The 17,290-nt window shown below is 52.3% G+C and overlaps 2 protein-coding genes across 5 annotated transcripts; both read right to left on the reverse strand.

Annotated features, from left to right (window-relative positions):
* On the reverse strand, positions 1–6,687 carry LOC308569631 (uncharacterized protein). 4 transcript variants are annotated; one of them, XM_081163778.1, is made up of 3 exons: positions 5,747–6,687; positions 2,809–2,929; positions 1–1,476 (listed from the first exon to the last, which is right to left on the reverse strand). In XM_081163778.1, the coding sequence occupies exons 1-3, from the start codon at positions 5,756–5,758 to the stop codon at positions 212–214; spliced, it is 1,398 nt and encodes a 465-aa protein (XP_081019904.1). In that variant the 5' UTR covers positions 5,759–6,687; the 3' UTR covers positions 1–211. The 4 variants fall into 4 exon arrangements, with proteins under 4 accessions (XP_081019904.1, XP_081019907.1, XP_081019906.1 ...); XM_081163781.1 differs by lacking the exon at positions 5,747–6,687 and adding an exon at positions 5,031–5,173; XM_081163780.1 differs by lacking the exon at positions 5,747–6,687 and adding an exon at positions 4,670–5,024.
* A 946-nt stretch (positions 6,688–7,633) lies between these two features.
* LOC308569625 (uncharacterized protein) lies at positions 7,634–17,290 on the reverse strand. The gene is made up of 4 exons (XM_081163771.1): positions 16,418–17,290; positions 14,619–14,739; positions 12,891–13,007; positions 7,634–10,712 (listed from the first exon to the last, which is right to left on the reverse strand). Exons 1-4 carry the CDS (start codon positions 16,421–16,423, stop codon positions 9,433–9,435), a joined length of 1,524 nt encoding a protein of 507 aa, XP_081019897.1. The 5' UTR covers positions 16,424–17,290; the 3' UTR covers positions 7,634–9,432.

The raw sequence follows: 17,290 nt of genomic DNA on the forward strand, positions 1-17,290 counted from the left end.
GACAATGAGAAAGGTGTATTGCAGCAGGTTGGGATGGATGACCCGTGGAGCCCTTCCAACTCTACGATGCCATGAAAGAGGACAATCGCATTCCCTTGTCCACCCAGCCTAGGGATTCTGGCCTGGGCAGGCGATTCACTGCGTTGGCATCTTTGCAGCTGGAGGATGTGTGCCAGGGCCCAGACTGCCCTTTTCTTTCTGCCATGTGCCCTTAGGGTCTGGGTGGCGCGTTTGATGCTCTCTCCCCGTCAGCATGCAACTCAGCCGGGCGGCGCAAGTGGCCGGTTGGTCCGGGCCGTGCGCCAGCCCCGTGGGGCGCTGCTGCTGGGTGTGCCCTCCTCCTGTGGGCAGCCAGGCTGCGCATGCGCGGGAAGCTCTCCCCGCACTCGGTGCAGATGAGCTGGGCGGGTGCGTCGTGCGCCCTCTGGTGGGAGAGCAGGGCCTTGCGCAGGCGGAAGCTCTCTCCGCATCGCCCGCAGGAGAAGGGCTTCTCGCCCGTGTGGAGCCGCACGTGCAGCTTGAGGGTGATGCGGTCCTTGAAGCTGCGCGGGCAGGCGGGGCAGGCGTAGGGGCGCTCGCCGGTGTGGATGCGCTCGTGGCTGAGCAGGTGGTGCTTCTGCGTGAAGCACTTGCGGCACACCTGGCAGGAGAAGGGCTTCTCGCCCGTGTGGACGCGCTGGTGGATCACCAGGTGGTGCTTGTGGCTGAAGATCTTGGCGCAGCACTGGCACGCGAAGGGCTTGGCGCCCGTGTGGACGATGCGGTGCATCAGCACCCCCGCCCGGTCCTTGAAGGCCTTCCCGCACTCGGGGCAGGGGAAGGGGCGGTCCCCTGAGTGCCCCCGCTGGTGAGTCTGCAGGTGGTGCTTCTGGGTGAAGCACTTCCCGCACTCGGGGCAGGGGAAGGGGCGCTCGCCCGTGTGCACCCGCTGGTGCGTCATCAGGTGGTGCTTGTGGCTGAAGAGCTTCCCGCAGTCGGCGCACGCCAGAGGCGGCTCCCCCGAGTGCGCCTTGCGCCGGTGCGTCAGCAGCAGCTTCTGCAGCCGGAAGGCGGCACCGCACTCGCCACAGGAGAAGGGGTGCTCCCCGCTATGCACCCGCAGGTGGGTGCCTAGGTGCTGCCGCTGGGTGAAGCGCCGCCCACACTCGGGGCAGCCAAAGGGGCGCTCGCCGGTGTGGATGCGCTGGTGCGTCAAGCAGGAGGTTTTGCTCTTGAAGCGCTTCCCGCAGTCCGGGCAGGTTAGGGGGCACGGCTCTTCCCCTCCGGGATCCCTTCCTCTTTCAGTGCCAGGCGGCCCCTGAGACAGGAATCCCGCTCCACCCGCAGGTTTGCCAGCCACGTTGCTGCCGCCGTTTTGCTGCGGGTGCGAAGTCTCGCCCTCGGGCTTCCAGCGCCGGAGCACCGTCTCCAAGAAGAGCCCTCGGCCGTCTTCCTCCCCGGACTCCCCTTCTTCATCCTTGACTCGGAGGTCGCAGCCTGCAAAAGGAAAAGGGAGAAGTTGAAAAGCAGTCTTGCCAATCCAGTGACGTAGCAGGGGCAGGGTTGCCCCGGGTCAAGTTTTTTTGGGGGGGCGCATTAATTATGATGCCCCGCAAGCCCAGCAGCACTTTGCGCCCTGCCCTGTTGCGCCATGAGTGTACCCCTCAAAGCAGGGCCATGTTAGCCAGCCGGGCTCCCCACTGCGCAAGCAGGCAGGCGGTGCAGCACGGCCCCACTTAGCCCCGGGCACCAGCAAAGGACGCTACACCACTGTGCCAAGCTGAGGCTTTTCCGCCATTGCTTATCAAGGTTCTCTCCCAACTCTACAGGTAACAGGGAGGACAGGAGAAGGACCTGCTGGTCCAGGTCAAATGGGGCCCGTCTTGTTCTGTGTCCTTTCCTCGCAGTGGCCAACTAGATGCCCCAATGGGAAGAAGCCCACAAGCAGGATCCGAGTGTGGGAGCCGCCTCCCTGCCTGCGGTTTCCAGCAGCTATGAAAGCAGAGAATGGCCAGCATAGCTAGCAGCCATTGAGAGCCTCCTTCATGAATTTGTCTCTTCCTCTTTTAAAGCCATTCCAGGTGGTTGCCATCACTACTTCCCGTGGCAGGAAGTTCCACAGCTAAACTATGCGCTGTGATAAGAAGGGCTTCGTCACCCAGAACATCATAACTATTATTATTATTATAATTATTACAGGTAGGTAGCCGTGTTGGTCTGCCGTGGTCAAAACAAAACAAAATAAATAAATATCCAACGAAGTGTGCATGCACACGAAAGCTCATACCAATAACTAACTTAGTTGGTCTCTAAGGTGCTACTGGAAGGAATTTATGATTATTGTTGTTGTCATTTTACTCACAATGACTCAAAGTGGCCTACAAAAACAGAAACCACTAGAAGCACCATTTCTGCAGCAATCTGCTTTTGTTTCCAAATATAAATCTTCATGAAAAGCCATCTCGAATGTAGTGCAAATTTACCACCACCAACACATTTCTGACTGACTCTCACATTTTGGCAAGCAATGTCCAGTAACGCAATGCACGACTCGATTATGACTTTTGCCGACATTTGACACAAATAGATGCATTCTCGCGCGTAACAGACACCTGGAGAACTTTGCGTCGCAAAATTCAGAAGCGTGTGAATCAGGAAGGTGAGCTGTGTTTCAGTTTGCAGACCGGTTTGAGAACGAGAATCGGGACAGGTCTCTTGTTCAGATGCATGCAAAATTGAATTCCCCTTCTATTGCGGACGGTGAGGCTCCGGTTTGCTTGAGTGCTCCCTGCGGCCCGTTAAGTATGGCGAGGAAACCACTTGTCTTACCCAGGGAGGCGAGCAGCTCGTAGTTCTCTCGCATGACGTCACGGTGGAGCCGGCGCTGCCACTCCTGCAGCCCTGCCCACTCTTCCGGGGAGAAGGACACCGTGACGTCGTCCAGCGTCACCTGCAATGACAGAGGAAGCAACTCAGCAAAGCATCCCACCCCAAGACCTGGAGAATTGTGGTGCCCAGAATTCAAGAAGGACACTGACAAACTGGAACGTGTCCAGAGGAGGGCAACCAAAATGGTCAAAGGCCTGGAAACGATGCCTTATGAGGAACGGCTAAGGGAGCTGGGCATGTTTAGCCTGGAGAAGAGGAGGTTAAGGGGTGATATGATAGCCATGTTCAAATATATAAAAGGATGTCACATAGAGGAGGGAGAAAGGTTGTTTTCTGCTGCTCCAGAGAAGCGGACACGGAGCAATGGATCCAAACTACAAGAAACATTAGGAAGAACTTCCTGACAGTAAGAGCTGTTTGACAGTGGAATTTGCTGCCAAGGAGTGTGGTGGAGTCTCCTACTTTGGAGGTCTTTAAGCAGAGGCTTGACAACCATATGTCAGGAGTGCTCTGATGGTGTTTCCTGCTTGGCAGGGGGTTGGACTCGATGGCCCTTGGGGTCTCTTCCAACTCTATGATTCTATGATTTGTCAACCCAGTTACCTTATTAAATGACTACCTGCCCCGTCACGTGGGCTCCAGTGTGGGCTCCAGTGGGCTCCAGTGTGGGTTATGGGAACTCCTTTGGGATGGGAGATAAGAGAGCAGTGCCAGATTTGCATATAAGCCAAGCAAGCTATAGCTTAGGGCCCCATAGCAGACATTCTAAGCACCTCGGCCACATGACTCCCCCTCCTCCCTGCAAAGGATTCTGGGAACTGTAGTTTGCCCTTACACAACTCCCAGCACCCTCACCAGGCGGGGGGCAAGGCGGACGCTGGAGGTGTAAATCATGACTTGGAAAAGGCGGCATCGTTGGATCAAGTCCATCAGTTTTGTTCAATTAATTAAAGAAAAGAGGTTTGCTTGGATTTTGAACCAATGTGCAATTCAGTGCTGGATTTACGGTACAAGCTAAACAAGCTCTAGCTTAGAGCCCCACTCTCTCGGTGGCCCCCCAAAAAAATTTAAAGGAAAAAAACCTGGATGCACATTTCCAAAATATAAGATAAAAAAGAAATAAAATAACACCTACATACAGCAACAGTGTTTTATGTTGTGTAGGCTCCAATGATGTAAGTCAGGGGTAGGCAACCTAAGGCCCATGGGCCACAAGCGGCCCGTGGGGGTCATTTAATTGGCCCACAAGCCGCCCCTGAACCGAGCTGCCCACTCGACGAGTCCTTAAGGTCAGATAGGAAGGGTGCTGGTTCAGTGGTTAGAGTGCCTTGCCAGCAGAAGGTCCCAGGATCAGTCCCCAGACAGGGCTGCAAGAGAAGCCTGCTTGAAATCATGGACAGCAGCTGCCAGTCAGTGTAGACCATATGGAGCAAAATGGACCACAGGTCCGTCTCAGTACAAGGCCATTTCCTATGTCGATATTCCATCCCTTGAGGCCTGCTCAGCATGCAGAAGGTTCAACCACAGACAGCATCTCCAGGTAGGGCTGGGGGGGGGGGGCCCTGCCGGAAATCCTGGAGAGCTGCTGCCAGTCAGAGTAGACAATATTGAGATATCTCTTGTGTGATATATATATAAATTTTCTGTTTTACACTTTGGAATATTCATTTAAACAACCTTAAAATGTCAATGCCCTTTCCGTAGTTCATTTTGCATATCATAAATCCCTGCATATTTTACATAAACTAAACCCTTCAGTATTCAATTATCCAACAAAACTTATTTACACTGTTTAATTTACCTTAATGTTGCCAACGTTTTCAAGTGTACACAGTTTCCCCCCACATATCCAATAAACATTTCCCAAACTTCTTTAAACGAATGTTCTTCTTGTTCTCTTATTCTATAAGTTGGGTCCGCAAGCTCCACATATTCCATCAATTTAATTTGCCATTCTTCTTTGGTTAGGCTCTCGCTCGTTTTCCATTTGGGGGCTAACAAAACACAGACCACAGTGGTGGCACACATAAATAACCTTTTTTGACACCTGGGAATTTCCGTCTGAATTAACCACAACAAAAAGGACTCTGGTTTTTTGGGGGAAAGTACTTCTAAACATTTTTTTTCAATTCATTATGGATTATTTCCCAACACGCTTTTACCCTTTTACAGGTCCAGAGCTATCTTGTGTTCTCATCTTGTGAACCGCTCCGAGATCTTTTGATGCTGTATAGGAATCTAATAAATAAAAAATAAATGAAGGGATGGTCTGGCTCAGAGAGTGAGTGACCATAGCTCAGTGGAGGGGGAGCACATCTGCTGGGAATGTAGAAGGACCCACAGCATCTCTGGGCTGTTTGCGTTTTTATTTTGCATTTTTATGCTGTGATCCGCCCGGAGATTTTTGGGTGAAGGGGCGGTACGGGGGCAGCTGCCCCCCTAAATCAATACAAATCAACACAATCTGAGGTTCTACCCCCCCAACAATAGCCTGCCCCCCCTAACAAAAATCCTGGCAATGCCCTTGGTGAAGGGCTATAATTTATAAATAATAATAAAAAAATGGGTTGGGAAAAGTCTCCTCTTGAACCCCGGCAGAGCTGCTGCCGGCCTGTGTCGACAATACTGAGCTACATAGACCATGGCCTGACTCGGTATAAGGAGAGGTTTTGGGTCTCGCCTTGCGGGGGACGACTCGCTTTCCCCGGCTCTTCCCACTCTCCTTCCGGAGCCGAGGCGCTCTGCATGCGCGCAGAGGCACGCGCGCCTTTGTCCGCCGGCCAAAGCGGGCGCCTCTGCCGGGCTGGTCCCTTCTCCCGGTCCGGCCCGGGGACCCAGAGAAGGGCAAAGGGTGCGGGGACGGAGAGAGGGGTCCTACCGGGCCGAGCATCTCCTCCTCGGGATGCGAAGCGCCCAGGCCAGCGGGCGCCTCCGGAGGCGGATCCGAGCGGCGGCGCGGAGGGGCCGGCGGGATCCACCCCCGTCCAGCTCGTGAACCGGATCCGCTTCGGCCGGCGGAGGGAGGGACGGAGGAAGGAAGGGGAGACGAGAGGAGGCGCCCTCCGGCCAGGCTGGGCTGGGCACCCGGCGGGGGAAAAGGGGCTCCGCAGGGTCCCCAAATGCGTCTTCCTTTCCAAGGAGCTGGCGAGCGACGTCTCCAAATGCGCCCTGAGCGCGCGCTCCCTTCACCTCGCCCGCCAAGCGCTCAGCTTGCAGGGCCAGCTCTTGGGGGAGCTTAAAATATTGGGGGGGGGGGCTTTTTCAGTTTTTCTGCCTCCTGCAGACCCTCCCCGGCTAGCCTGGCAGCGCAGGCTGCTGCGATCCTGAAGGCGCAGGGAGCAGCGGCGGATTTTGGGGAGCAGGGTCGGCGCAGTGTTTTGGCTTCGCACAGAGGACCCCTGAAATTTGAGACCCACCGCTGCAGGGAGGAAGCCGCCTTGATATCCCGAGCCAAGTTGAATGTTGTGGGAAGGTTCAGGGCAGACGGAAAGAAGTCCTCCTTCACTCGGCGCGGAGTTCATCTGTAGAACTCACTGCCACAGGAAGAAGCAGGGGTGGCCACCAACTTAGACGGTTTAGAAGAGGGTGGGACCGATTCCAGTTGCTGGAAGCCACAGGAGTGGAGAGTGTTGAATCCTGCTCTTCTTATCCCAACGGGACTGACTTGAGAGGAAACATGCATAGGATCGCGCAGTTGTTTCTGGATGGGTTTGCAAACGCCGTTATCGAGCAACGTTCAGAGTGCAATCCTAGACAGGTCAACTTACCTGTCCCGGCCTCAGTCTCCCACTAGTCTGGGCGAGACAGCAGCAGCCTGAAACCCTGTGAGTAGGAGTAGCATTGAACACTGCTGCTGCCAGCCAGTGCAGCGACATGGAGGCATGGTCTGACTCAGCAGAAGGACATGTCTTGTTTGGGAAGGCCGTAACTCAGTGGCAGACCACCTGCCCTGCATGCAAAGGCCCCAGGTGCCATCACCAGTTTCCTGGTAGAGGCTGGGAATGTCCCTCGTCTGAAATCCTGTGGCTGCTGCCAGTCAGTGTAGACAATATAGGAATAGCTGTATCTCAGTAAAAGGGAGCTTCCTGTGTTTTATGGTGGGCGTTGGGTTGCAGCCTATGCAACTCAGAAAGTTCTTGCTTGTTTTATATAAATGTTTATTTGAAACGGCTCCTTGTTGCACTTCAAATAATGTGCTCTGGATCCAGAAACTTCTAGCGTTTCACTTAAAATACCACAAAAAGTGTTTCACGGCACCTTAAAGAGAATTCTTACATTCTCTTTTTGTATATTGCTTGACTATGAGATATATAGCTATACAATCTACATTCTAGGAAATTTGATTGCTATTGTTTGATTTTTTCTTGCTCTCCTTTAAGGCACTAACTTTACAAATCACAACAAATTTATTACAGTCCACAGCAGTTTGAAGATTACAGTACCGTACTTGGAACGTGGACCTGCTGCATTAGGATACGTGAAGAGGCGGAAATGCAATCTCTTGCCAGTGAGGTCATTATCGCCACCTGCCCTTTCCACACTTCCTTTCCTCCGGACCTGGCTGTTTACATTCCTGATCCTCAAAGCACATGTGCGCATAGCAGCACACTTCTTGCAAGAACTTTTGCTGGGTCTCTGAAGGTGCCGCATGCCTCAAATATTGCATTTCTTGCAACAGACCAAGGCAGCTTCTTCTCTTACATGTAAACACCAATTCACTTTCACATCTCCTGTCAGGACAGAGACAAGGAAGCACCTCATGGAGCACAGTTTCAAATGCTTTTTAATGTTGCTTTTAACGCTGTAACACACCCTGGGAACTTGGGGTGAAGAATGCGTACAGAATACAGTGGTACCTCGCGTTAAGTACTTAATTCGTTCCGGTCCGCTCTTAACCTGAAACTGTGCTTAACCTGAAACACCACTTTAGCTAATGGGGCCTCCTGCTGCCGCTGCGCCGCTGGAGCACAATTTCTGTTCTCATCCTGAAGCAAAGTTCTTAACCCGAGGTAATATTTCTGGGTTAGCAGAGTCTGTAACCCAAAGTGTATGTAACCCGAGGTACCACTGTACATTAATAATAATAGTTAAACTGTGGAACTCCCTGCCACAGATTTTTATTCCCCGCTGTCTCAGCACTGGCCTAGGTCAAAACAACCTGTTGGTTCTACCACGAAAGAATGACTCCTAGCTAAGATGATGAAATTGATGTGTTTCATTAAGAGAAAAAACATTGTCGATATTTACTACAACTTCTTACGGAGCTTTTGTGTGAAAAAGAAAATCAACTTGTGAGATCAGCGTTTGAGGATTGAAGAAAACATTAGTTTATAGAACGCAGAATTGTTGGAGTGGATATTTTGAAGTTCTCCTTTTTCTTTTCCCCTTTTCAGTTTTGTTTTGTTTAATTGGTTCGTCTTTAATATTCCAAGATACTGGGTATTTCATATTAACATTTGCATATCTTTTTTCAAACTTGAAATTCCCCACTTCTAGAAACACAAGGAATGGGGGGGGGGCAGGATAGAGAGGGGTCAGGCCCACACAGAAGAATCATTAAAGGGAACAAGGTCACTCCCAGTTAGAGATTCCCGTGGGCCCTTTTCAGGCTGGGCCAGTCACTCCCAAACTGGGGCAGCTCAAGAGGGGAGTAAACGACTATCAAACTTTGAAAAACAGGTGTAATTGCATTTTGAAAAACTGCGACTGAGCATTTCTCTTTTGAATTTTATGGTGCTGTTATCTTCCACAGTGGGTCATGCACACCGCTAGGCTGAAGAATGCTTTTTATAGGTTTATCTGCAGCAGAACAACCGGGCGCCTTCTTCTGCCCCAACTGCAAAGAAACATGTCTCTCCTGCATCGGTCTCTGCAGCCACAGCAGGCGCTGTGACTCTTCAGTGGTTTGACTTCATCCCCAAAGGAGCACTTCTGCATTGTTCCAGCAGGAAGGGGGGTTGGCCAAAATCGTTTGGGAACCGAGCAGGTTGGCATGTTTTTATCTGTCATGGAATTGTCGGACACAAATGAATGGGAGCAGGAACCAGCCGGCGAACCCCCAAGGGAAGAAGTCTCAGAGCCTGGGGAGGGGCAGTGGAAGGCCAATGAATGGGAAAGAGAAGGCTGGGAAAAGGAGGTGTCAGAAGCTGAAGAGGCAACAGGGCTTAGTGAGCGGGAGGAGTCTGTGGCAGAGAGCAGTCCGGAATCAGAGGCAGAAGCTGAGGCAGGAGAGGAAGGAGACCAAGAGGCAGAGATGGGTCTGGCTGGGGAAGAGGCATCGGCGTCTCCTCCTCCTCTGCTCTCCTCTGCCATGCTCTCCCAGAACCAGAAGAGGCATGAAAAGGGCAGGGGAGAGAGAGGCTTCTTGCAGGCGCAGTCTCTAATTGCTTGGGGAAAGCCCTGCGGTAATGGGGACTTTCGGTCTCAGGAACTAATCAGAGGGCACGACACGAGTTGCTTTCTTCATGAGGTTTGACTTGCTCAGTGTGATGTACTGCTGTCAAAATGCAAGGCTCCCTCCCAAAAGGACGCCAGGATTGGACTCTCAGCGGGAGCCATCCTTCCTCACCTGTGGCTCCTCTGATGCAACAGGAGGGACTTCCGCTGCGGAAACTTCCTCCCACAATGAGCACACCCAAAAGGCAACTTTTCAGGGGGGGCAGTTGCACGCAGAGAGGCGGGCTGCTTCCGACCCCCGCCTCTCCCGCTGGCCGATTTGGCCTCTGCCTGGGCCGGGCCAGCGTCCCCGGCAGACAAGGACTCTGGTTCGTGAGTCAGCAGATGGGCCCTCATGACCCGCTTGTCGCGGAAGCGCTTCTCGCACCTGGGGCAGGCGTGGGGCTTCTCCTTCGCCCAGGCCTTCTGCAGGGCGCGTCCCGTGCCGTCGCTGGGGGGGAGCACCTCTCCCCGGTGCACCTTCAGGTGGCTGTTGAGGTGCTGCTTTTGCCGGCAGGCCTTGCCGCAGAACGGGCAGCTGTAGGGGCGCTCGCCCGTGTGCATCCGGTTGTGGATACTGAGCGTCGCCTGGTCCCGGAAAGTCTTCCCGCACTCGGCGCACGAGTAGGGCCGCTCCCCGGTGTGCAGGCGGAGGTGCTTGAGGAAGTGCTGCTTGTAGGCAAAGCGGCGCCCGCAGGCCTCGCACGAAAAGCACTTCTCGCCCGTGTGGACCAACTGGTGGCTGCGGAGGCCACGCTCCTGCACGAAGGTCTTCCCACACTCCTGGCACGGGTAGGGGCGCTCGGTGGCGTGGCAGTCCATGTGCGCCACCAGGATCTGCTTCAGGCGGAAGCTGCTCCCGCACTGGGCGCACGAGAAGGGGCGCTCGGTGGAGTGGGTCCCCTGGTGCTTCCGGAGGCTCTGGGGTGTGCCAAAGCCCTTCCCACACTGGGCACACACGTGGGGCTTCCGGGGGTCCGGCGGGCGCTGCAGGTGGCTCAGCAGCTGCAGCTGCAGCTTGGCGGCCAGGCGCTTCTTGCCCCCGCAGGCAGCCTCCACGGGGGGAGGCGGGCTCCGTTTGGGGCGCAGGTGGGTCTTGATGTGCCGCTTCAGGTCCCCCCGCGAGGGGAAGCCCTTGGGGCACAGGTGGCACTTGAAGGGCCGCTCCCCGGTGTGCGTCCGGATGTGGATGGCCATCGCCACGTTGCTCAGGAAGCTCTTGCCGCACTCGGGGCACTTTGGAGGTTTCATCTTCAGCGTCAACTTCGGGGGGCCCTTGTCCTTGCGGGGCACGATCGCTGTCTGCTTCTCCGTTGTTGAAGACGGGACCTTCTTCCTTCTCCCTCGCCGCCGCCGAATGGGGGCTGCCCTTTCGAGGTCTTCATCGTCTGCCATCCTGATGCCATCTCCTGCCAGGAAGGAAGGAAAGGGAGTCAGTGTCCCTGGCGGGGGGTTGGGGGAGAAATCTCACATACAATCTGCCAGCAGGACTGAGACGCATTTTATTGGCAGTTGTCCACCTCCTGACTTTCGCAAGATTTGACAGAGAACAGAGATGATCCATAAGGGAGTACAGTCATACCTCTTGTTACGTTTGCTTCATGATGTTTTTTCAGGTTGCAACCCGGAAGTACCGGAAAGGGTTCCTTCTGGGTTTCACCACTCGCACATGCGCAGACGTGCAAAACGACGTCATGTGCATGCGCAGAAGCGGCGAATCATGACCCGCGCATGCGCAGACGTGGGTTGCGTTCCTTTCAGATTGCGAACGGGGCTCCGGAACAGATCCCGTTCACAACCAGAGGTACCACTGTACAAGAGAAAAATCTGGCCAGAGACCAGAAGATATAATCACCAGAAAGCTTCAAAAACTCCCAGGTTCAGTACCTCGGCAACCAACAGCCTTCCTCCTTCAGTAGGAGGTGGCGGCGGCAAGATGAGAAGGGAAAGAGGTGTCCGCTATGTATCAAAACCTGCACAAGAGAAGGAAATGGATATGCCAGCGCTACCAGAAATATCTTTGCCCATCAGTACGTCACTGCTAAGTTGTGGATGAACATATCAGACGACACAACGATTCTTCAAACAGCTCTTGTTTATTCACAGACCAGAACAGAACTGAACTGAAGGGTTCAGCCAGCCTGCTTATATAGAGCTCCAGTACCACGTAACTGTAACAATTTTCTAAAACTATCCAATCACTGAATGTCACTTTCGATCCCTTATTTGCATAACTATCTACAGTATCCCCCTGCTGGCCCAGGGTGAGAACTTCAGTACATAACAGTCACCTTTGCCAAAATATTGCCTCATCTTCGCCTGTCAGTTCTGTGCAATCAGTGGCTAAAAAGCTGCAACCGGCCAGTAATGCCGGCATCTCTAATTGCAAAATCATCTCTAATTTTCATCTCTAATTGCAACACTGTACTGCCGTCAGTGTCTGCTGGTGCATTCAAATTTAGTGCTCCTGTTGCAAAAGCATCTGATCCTTCAGGACCTGAGGATACCCCCGTCTTGCCTCTGCGTAATGCAGCGGTCAATAGCGTCAAAGCACAAACATGAGTATGATGGTCTCTTTAAGCCTGCAAAATCCTGAAAGAAGGAAGTGTGCTGGGTATTTTAAAGAGTCCTGGCTTTGCTTCCTCAACCACAAACTCACCAGCAGCCGTGCCACCTGTTGCAGCAAGCACAGTAGTTTACACAAGGCCTGCAAGAAGTACTTTCTCTGGAACTGTTTCAGGACTTGGAGATGCTTTGAAACAAGGGCCAGCCCACAGGCAGTGTGGTGCAAGTCTTGTGCAAAACAAGCTGGCAGATAACAAATGTGCAGCCTGCCAAGGGTCTAAGATGCCAAAGTCAGATGGTACTAAGCAGACTGGTACTTTAACTCAGTTTAACTCAGCCATTAAATCAGCCCTTTCCACAACGGGAATACAGGGCTTTGGAGAGACATTTAAGGCAGCAGCTGGAACTTGGGCCTCCCAACTTTCCTGCAAGGCCTGCCCTCCCGTGTTGGTGTCGCAACAACAACCCTGAGAGGCAGGCCGGGATCAGAGTCCCACCATTGCAGCCAGGGCTAGGGGAAGCAATGGGGCCCCCACCGCCCCACTTGGCAGTGTGCAACTCTCGTGGACCTTTGCGGAAACACAGGAAGTCACCTGGGACCAACCCAGATCTATTGGGCCACCTAGGGCTGTCTACACTGGCTGGCAGCAGCTCTTTCCCCGAAAAATAAAACAATATTCTAGTCCTCATGGTTCCGGAAAAGGGGCTGGTTGACAATTCAGCTCAGGAAGTCGCCTTCTGCTACGTCAGATCTATTAGCCTGTCTAGCTCAGTGGTGTCTGCACTGGTTGGCAGCAGTTCTCCAGCAGGGCTGTCTCCCAATCCGATCTGGTGATGTCAAGGACTGGACCTGCCGGTCTTCTGCCTGAAAAGCTAGCGCTCCAGCTCTGAGCTATACGGTTAAGGCCTCCCAACTGCAAAGATTTCGCAGGGTGAATTTGAGGCCAGTCGACCTCAAAGGGCTGTTGTGCAGCTTTCAAAAAGAGAGTGGGGGGAACCAGAACGCAACATGGACTACTGACCTAGCCACTGGCCTGAAGGGTCTCTCCACTGGGGGGGCTTCCAAAACTCTCCAATGCACAGCTCGGCCTCCTCCCGTTCGATTTTGCTGATGATCTCCGGTTTCACAGACAAGCGGCCTGCGTGGGAGAGAGACACTTCCATTTTATTTTGGCAGTATTTCAGGCCAGGGACCCACCTAGTCCCGCATCAGAGAATCAGAGAATTGTTGAGTTGGAAGGGGGCCTGCGGGTCATCTAGTCCAACCCCAACAATGCAGACATATTGTCCAGATGCCTGTTACAGGAAGCGCCCAGGAAAGTGGAACAGAGCCCTCCTGGGCAGGAGCCCTCCATAGCCCTCTCCTCCTCCATGGATTCGCATGATCCTCTTTCAAAGCCACCCAAGTTAGTGGCCATCCTGTGGCGGGGAGTTCCACAGTTCAACCCTGTGATACATGAAGGACTTGATTTGAGTTTATAAAGGCTAATTCGAATGGCATTTGAGTCCTTCTTCCCACCACCCACTGTAGGAAGAGGATCCTGGACAAGACAGGAGTTTGGTCTGATCCTGTGGGATGTGAAACGCAAGATCAGTCAAGTACAACATTCCTAGAGTGAACATGTTTACACATGGGGAGGAATGTGTAAGGGACTGTCTCCTTATGAGATAGTTTCTAGGTATATGTTACTTTTCTAAGCTAAGTCTGCCTTCTGGGATCCTATTGTGAACAGAATGATGTGTCAGTAAACCTTTTTATACTTTTGTAGAAGATTGTGTCATGTCTTATCTTTTATGAGGGAATAAGGGGGAAATACCAGAACAGTTATTATAGAGGCTTTAGCATCCGCTGTAAGTTTAAAAAGGGGAATGTTAAGGTACTCTGCTAAATTGTGAACTTGTTTACACAAGTTGGAAAGGCTATAATCAGACAATATATCCTCTCCTGCATCCCTGAACATTTCCACAGATCCAGCAGCCAGGGAGAGGCCAGGGACGAATTCTGCCCCTTTCCCAATATGCTGGAGGTCACCCAGTGAAGTCAAATGGTGGGCAGTGCCACTGAGGCCTCTTTACAGATGGCATTTAACCCACCAGCTCTGGAGGATAATCTCTCAATGGCTATTAGCTCAGATGGCTGCTTAACAGAACCTCCACACTCAGGGGCAGTATATCACTCAGTCTCAGATGCTGTGAAAAGAGCATGAATATCGCGCTCTGTTTGCGGCTGCCCACCTTCAGTGAGAAGGACGAACTCTCTGAGCCTGGGCAGAAATGCAGAGAAATTTCATGGACCCTGTTTCAGATTATCTGAGCCAAATGAAATTGCAGGCAGGTTTGGAAAGGAATGAGAATGATAAAGGAATGTAACGTAGGCTATGTGTATTAGAAATAAGTATTATTTTTAAGGCAGTAGAGAAAAGGATTTAAACAGGAACATCGCGGAAGTAAGGGTGGAAAAGACAAAATGCTAAGGGGTTACTGTACGGAAACGGAACTAAATTTGTTAAATTGTATGTACATCAATTTTTAAAAATATGATTAAGAAAGGGAAATTCATGGAGGACGATGGGCCTGTCAATCAAACAGCAGCCGTGAGAGCTAAATTGAACCTCCACAGGCAGAGGCAGTCTACTTCTGAGTAACTAATGGGCTCTGCAAATGAAACCAGTGTTGGACCCTGGACCAACCACCATGACCTCGCTCCCCCCGCCAGCGAACCGAGTTCCAGAGGTCGGCGGTATATTTACCCACGGAAAGGACCGCCTCGTAGTTTTCCACCATCACACCCCGGTAGAGTTCCTTCTGCCACGGAATTAATTCCGCCCACTCTTCCCGGCAGAAGTAGACGGCCACGTCCTCAAATGTCACCTGCGGAAATGAGGACGTAGAATTGTAGAGTGGGAAGGGACCCCAAAGGTCATCCAGCCCAACCCCCGGCAATGCAGGAAGTCAAAGCTGTGATGGAAGCCAACTTATCTCCATGAAAATGCCGAGGTTTGCCACAACACAACCCTCCTCACCCCAAAAGCAAACCCTACGACCTCCTGTAATTTAATTTAATTTAATTTAATGTATTTTTAATCTTTGTTGGAAGCTGCCCTGAGTGGCTGGGGAAACCCAGCCAGATGGGCAGGGTACAAATAAATAATAATAATAATAATAATAATAATAATAATAATAATAATAATAATAATTAATTATTATAATTATAAATAATTATAATTTATTATTATTATTATTATTATTATTATTATTATTATTATTATTATTATTATTATATTACGGACCAGTGTCAAGGCTGAGTGCCAAAGACAAATCTGGATGACATGCGGTGAGAACACCACATGTTACGATATTAGAGAAAACGTAATGAAGATGTTATCCAGATGGTACCTAACCCCGGCCAAATTGGCCAAGATGTATAAGAACAGTTCAGAGGTTTGTTGGTAATACCAATGGAAATGTATTGTCCAAAGGATATATTATCTTGGCAGGACGAATAGTAATTGCAGCTCAGTGGAAAGCAGCCCATAATTTTACACCAAATGCTTGGGGCCACTGACTCTTGAAGAGAGCTGTCATGGAGAAAATTACAAATAATCTGAGATTTCCACCAGGACTAGAATCTCCTTTTTTATATGATTCTGCCTTCCTTGAGCTTAGGGCATTTATGGCTTTGCTAGTCTAACCTCTGCCCCTTTAATTATTACTATTATTATTATTATTATTATTTATTATTTATACCCCACCCATCTGGCTGGGTTTCCCCAGCCACTCTGGGCGGCTTCCAGCAAAATATTAAAATACAGTAATTTATCAAATATTAAGAGCTTCCCTAAGCAGGGCTGCCTTCAGCTGTCTTTCTTTGACATCTGGTGGGAGGGCGTTCCACAGGGCAGGGACCACATTCTGCTTGCCTCTTTTATAATTTGGTTCATCCTTTACTTTCCGCTTGTTGCAATAACTCTTCAATCTGCTGCAGGTACACTGCAAAATGAAAATCTATAAGCCTCATCATCATCATCAAGGCTTGGTTTCAACCAGAACTCAGTTCCAGTACCTCTCAGGTGGGTGTTCATGGTGAGCTCAGCAACCCATTTTTCTACAAAAACAGCACCGAGGATGATGATGTTGACTTCTAGAGAGCCGCTGGCGGCCAGTATAAGCAACCTTGAGTGAGCTAGACCACTCCGGTCCTCCTCCTCCAGGCCTGGGAAATAGGTGCCGGGCCCAAATTGCTGCTGTTCTGGGTTCGAATCCCGCAATGTTTCCCCTCCCACCAGCGATCTCTCCCCCTACTTCTCTCTTGGAGGGCGCAGGCGGCCCCCTCCAGCGCTTGGAAAGGCGTTGCGGGCCGGAGCTTTACGCGCGGCGCTTTACGCGCGCCTCCATCGCGCCCGGCCCGCCAGGGGGAACAAAGAGCCAGGCGGCGGCGGCGGCGAAGGGGCGCTTGCTGGGCCGGAGGGAGCGCTTGCCGGGCCGGGGAAAGGGAGCCCGGCCTGCTCGGGGCAGGCGGTGCATTGCAAAAAGGCAGAGGCGCTTTTACCTCCATCCTGGAGCAAGAAGCTTCCGCGGCGGCAAGAAGGCGCAGCAGCCGCAGCAGCCCAGGCTTTTCTCCGGGTCAGTTGGCAACCCGGCTGCAGAGGCGAAGCTGCAAAGAAGCCTCTTGTGCAAGAAAGGCCTTTCTTCCTTGCAAGGCGGCTCCTCCCTTTCCCGACGTCACGGGGCAGCGGAGGGCACAGGAGCAGCCGGGCGTTTCTTCTGGTCCGTTGGCAACCCGGCTGCAAAGCGCCCGGCCTTTCCTGCAAAAAAAGAGAGCTTCTTTCCCCCTTTTCGTGCAACGCGGCTCCTCCCTCCCCGGACGTAGCAGGGCATCGGGGAGGCACAAGAGCAGCCGAGGGCGGGGCTTCCTTCGGGTCAGTTGGCAACCCGGCTGCAAAGCGCAAGACCCGGTCCGGCTGCTTCTTCGCCTTCCCTGCTGCAAAACGCGCCTCCTTTTTTTTTGCAACGCGGCTCCTCCCTCCAGCTTCCCAGGCCTCCTCTCTCGTCTGGTTCACGGGGCTGGAGGCGACGTGGACCCTTTTCTTGCAACTCCCTAGGATTTATAGAGCGCGCTGGGGGGGGGGGATCTGCTAATTCTGAGGACCACCCCCCTCTTGGTTCCATCAGTGCACCACCGGTGCTCCCCTACCCTATGAAAATCATATTTCCATTCAAATCGGTAGCAAGCAATTCAGGGCCGGATTGAGCTCTGATGGGGCCCTTTCTGTCAGCAGCTCAAAATAATGAGCTACGATGCAAACCACCCCATGGTTCTTGGCTGAAAGATGGATGGATGGCGGCTAACAGATTGAGGTTGAATCCTGACAAGACAGAAGTACTGTTCCTGGGGGACAGGAGGCAGGCGGGTGTGGAGGAC

The sequence above is a fragment of the Podarcis bocagei genome (genome assembly GCF_964188305.1).
Source record: "Podarcis bocagei genome assembly, chromosome: 12".
NCBI lineage: Eukaryota > Metazoa > Chordata > Lepidosauria > Squamata > Lacertidae > Podarcis > Podarcis bocagei.

Excerpts from the sequence above, each read along its gene's own strand:
- LOC308569625 (XM_081163771.1), bottom strand. Across the intron at positions 13,008-14,618 it reads CGAGGCGGTCCTTTCCGTGG|GCCGCTTGTCTGTGAAACCG; the intron begins GTAAATATACCG and ends TCTCCCACGCAG. Across the intron at positions 10,713-12,890 it reads CCCTTCAGGCCAGTGGCTAG|GAGATGGCATCAGGATGGCA; the intron begins GTCAGTAGTCCA and ends CCTTCCTGGCAG.
- LOC308569631 (XM_081163778.1), bottom strand. Across the intron at positions 1,477-2,808 it reads CGAGCTGCTCGCCTCCCTGG|GCTGCGACCTCCGAGTCAAG; the intron begins GTAAGACAAGTG and ends TTCCTTTTGCAG.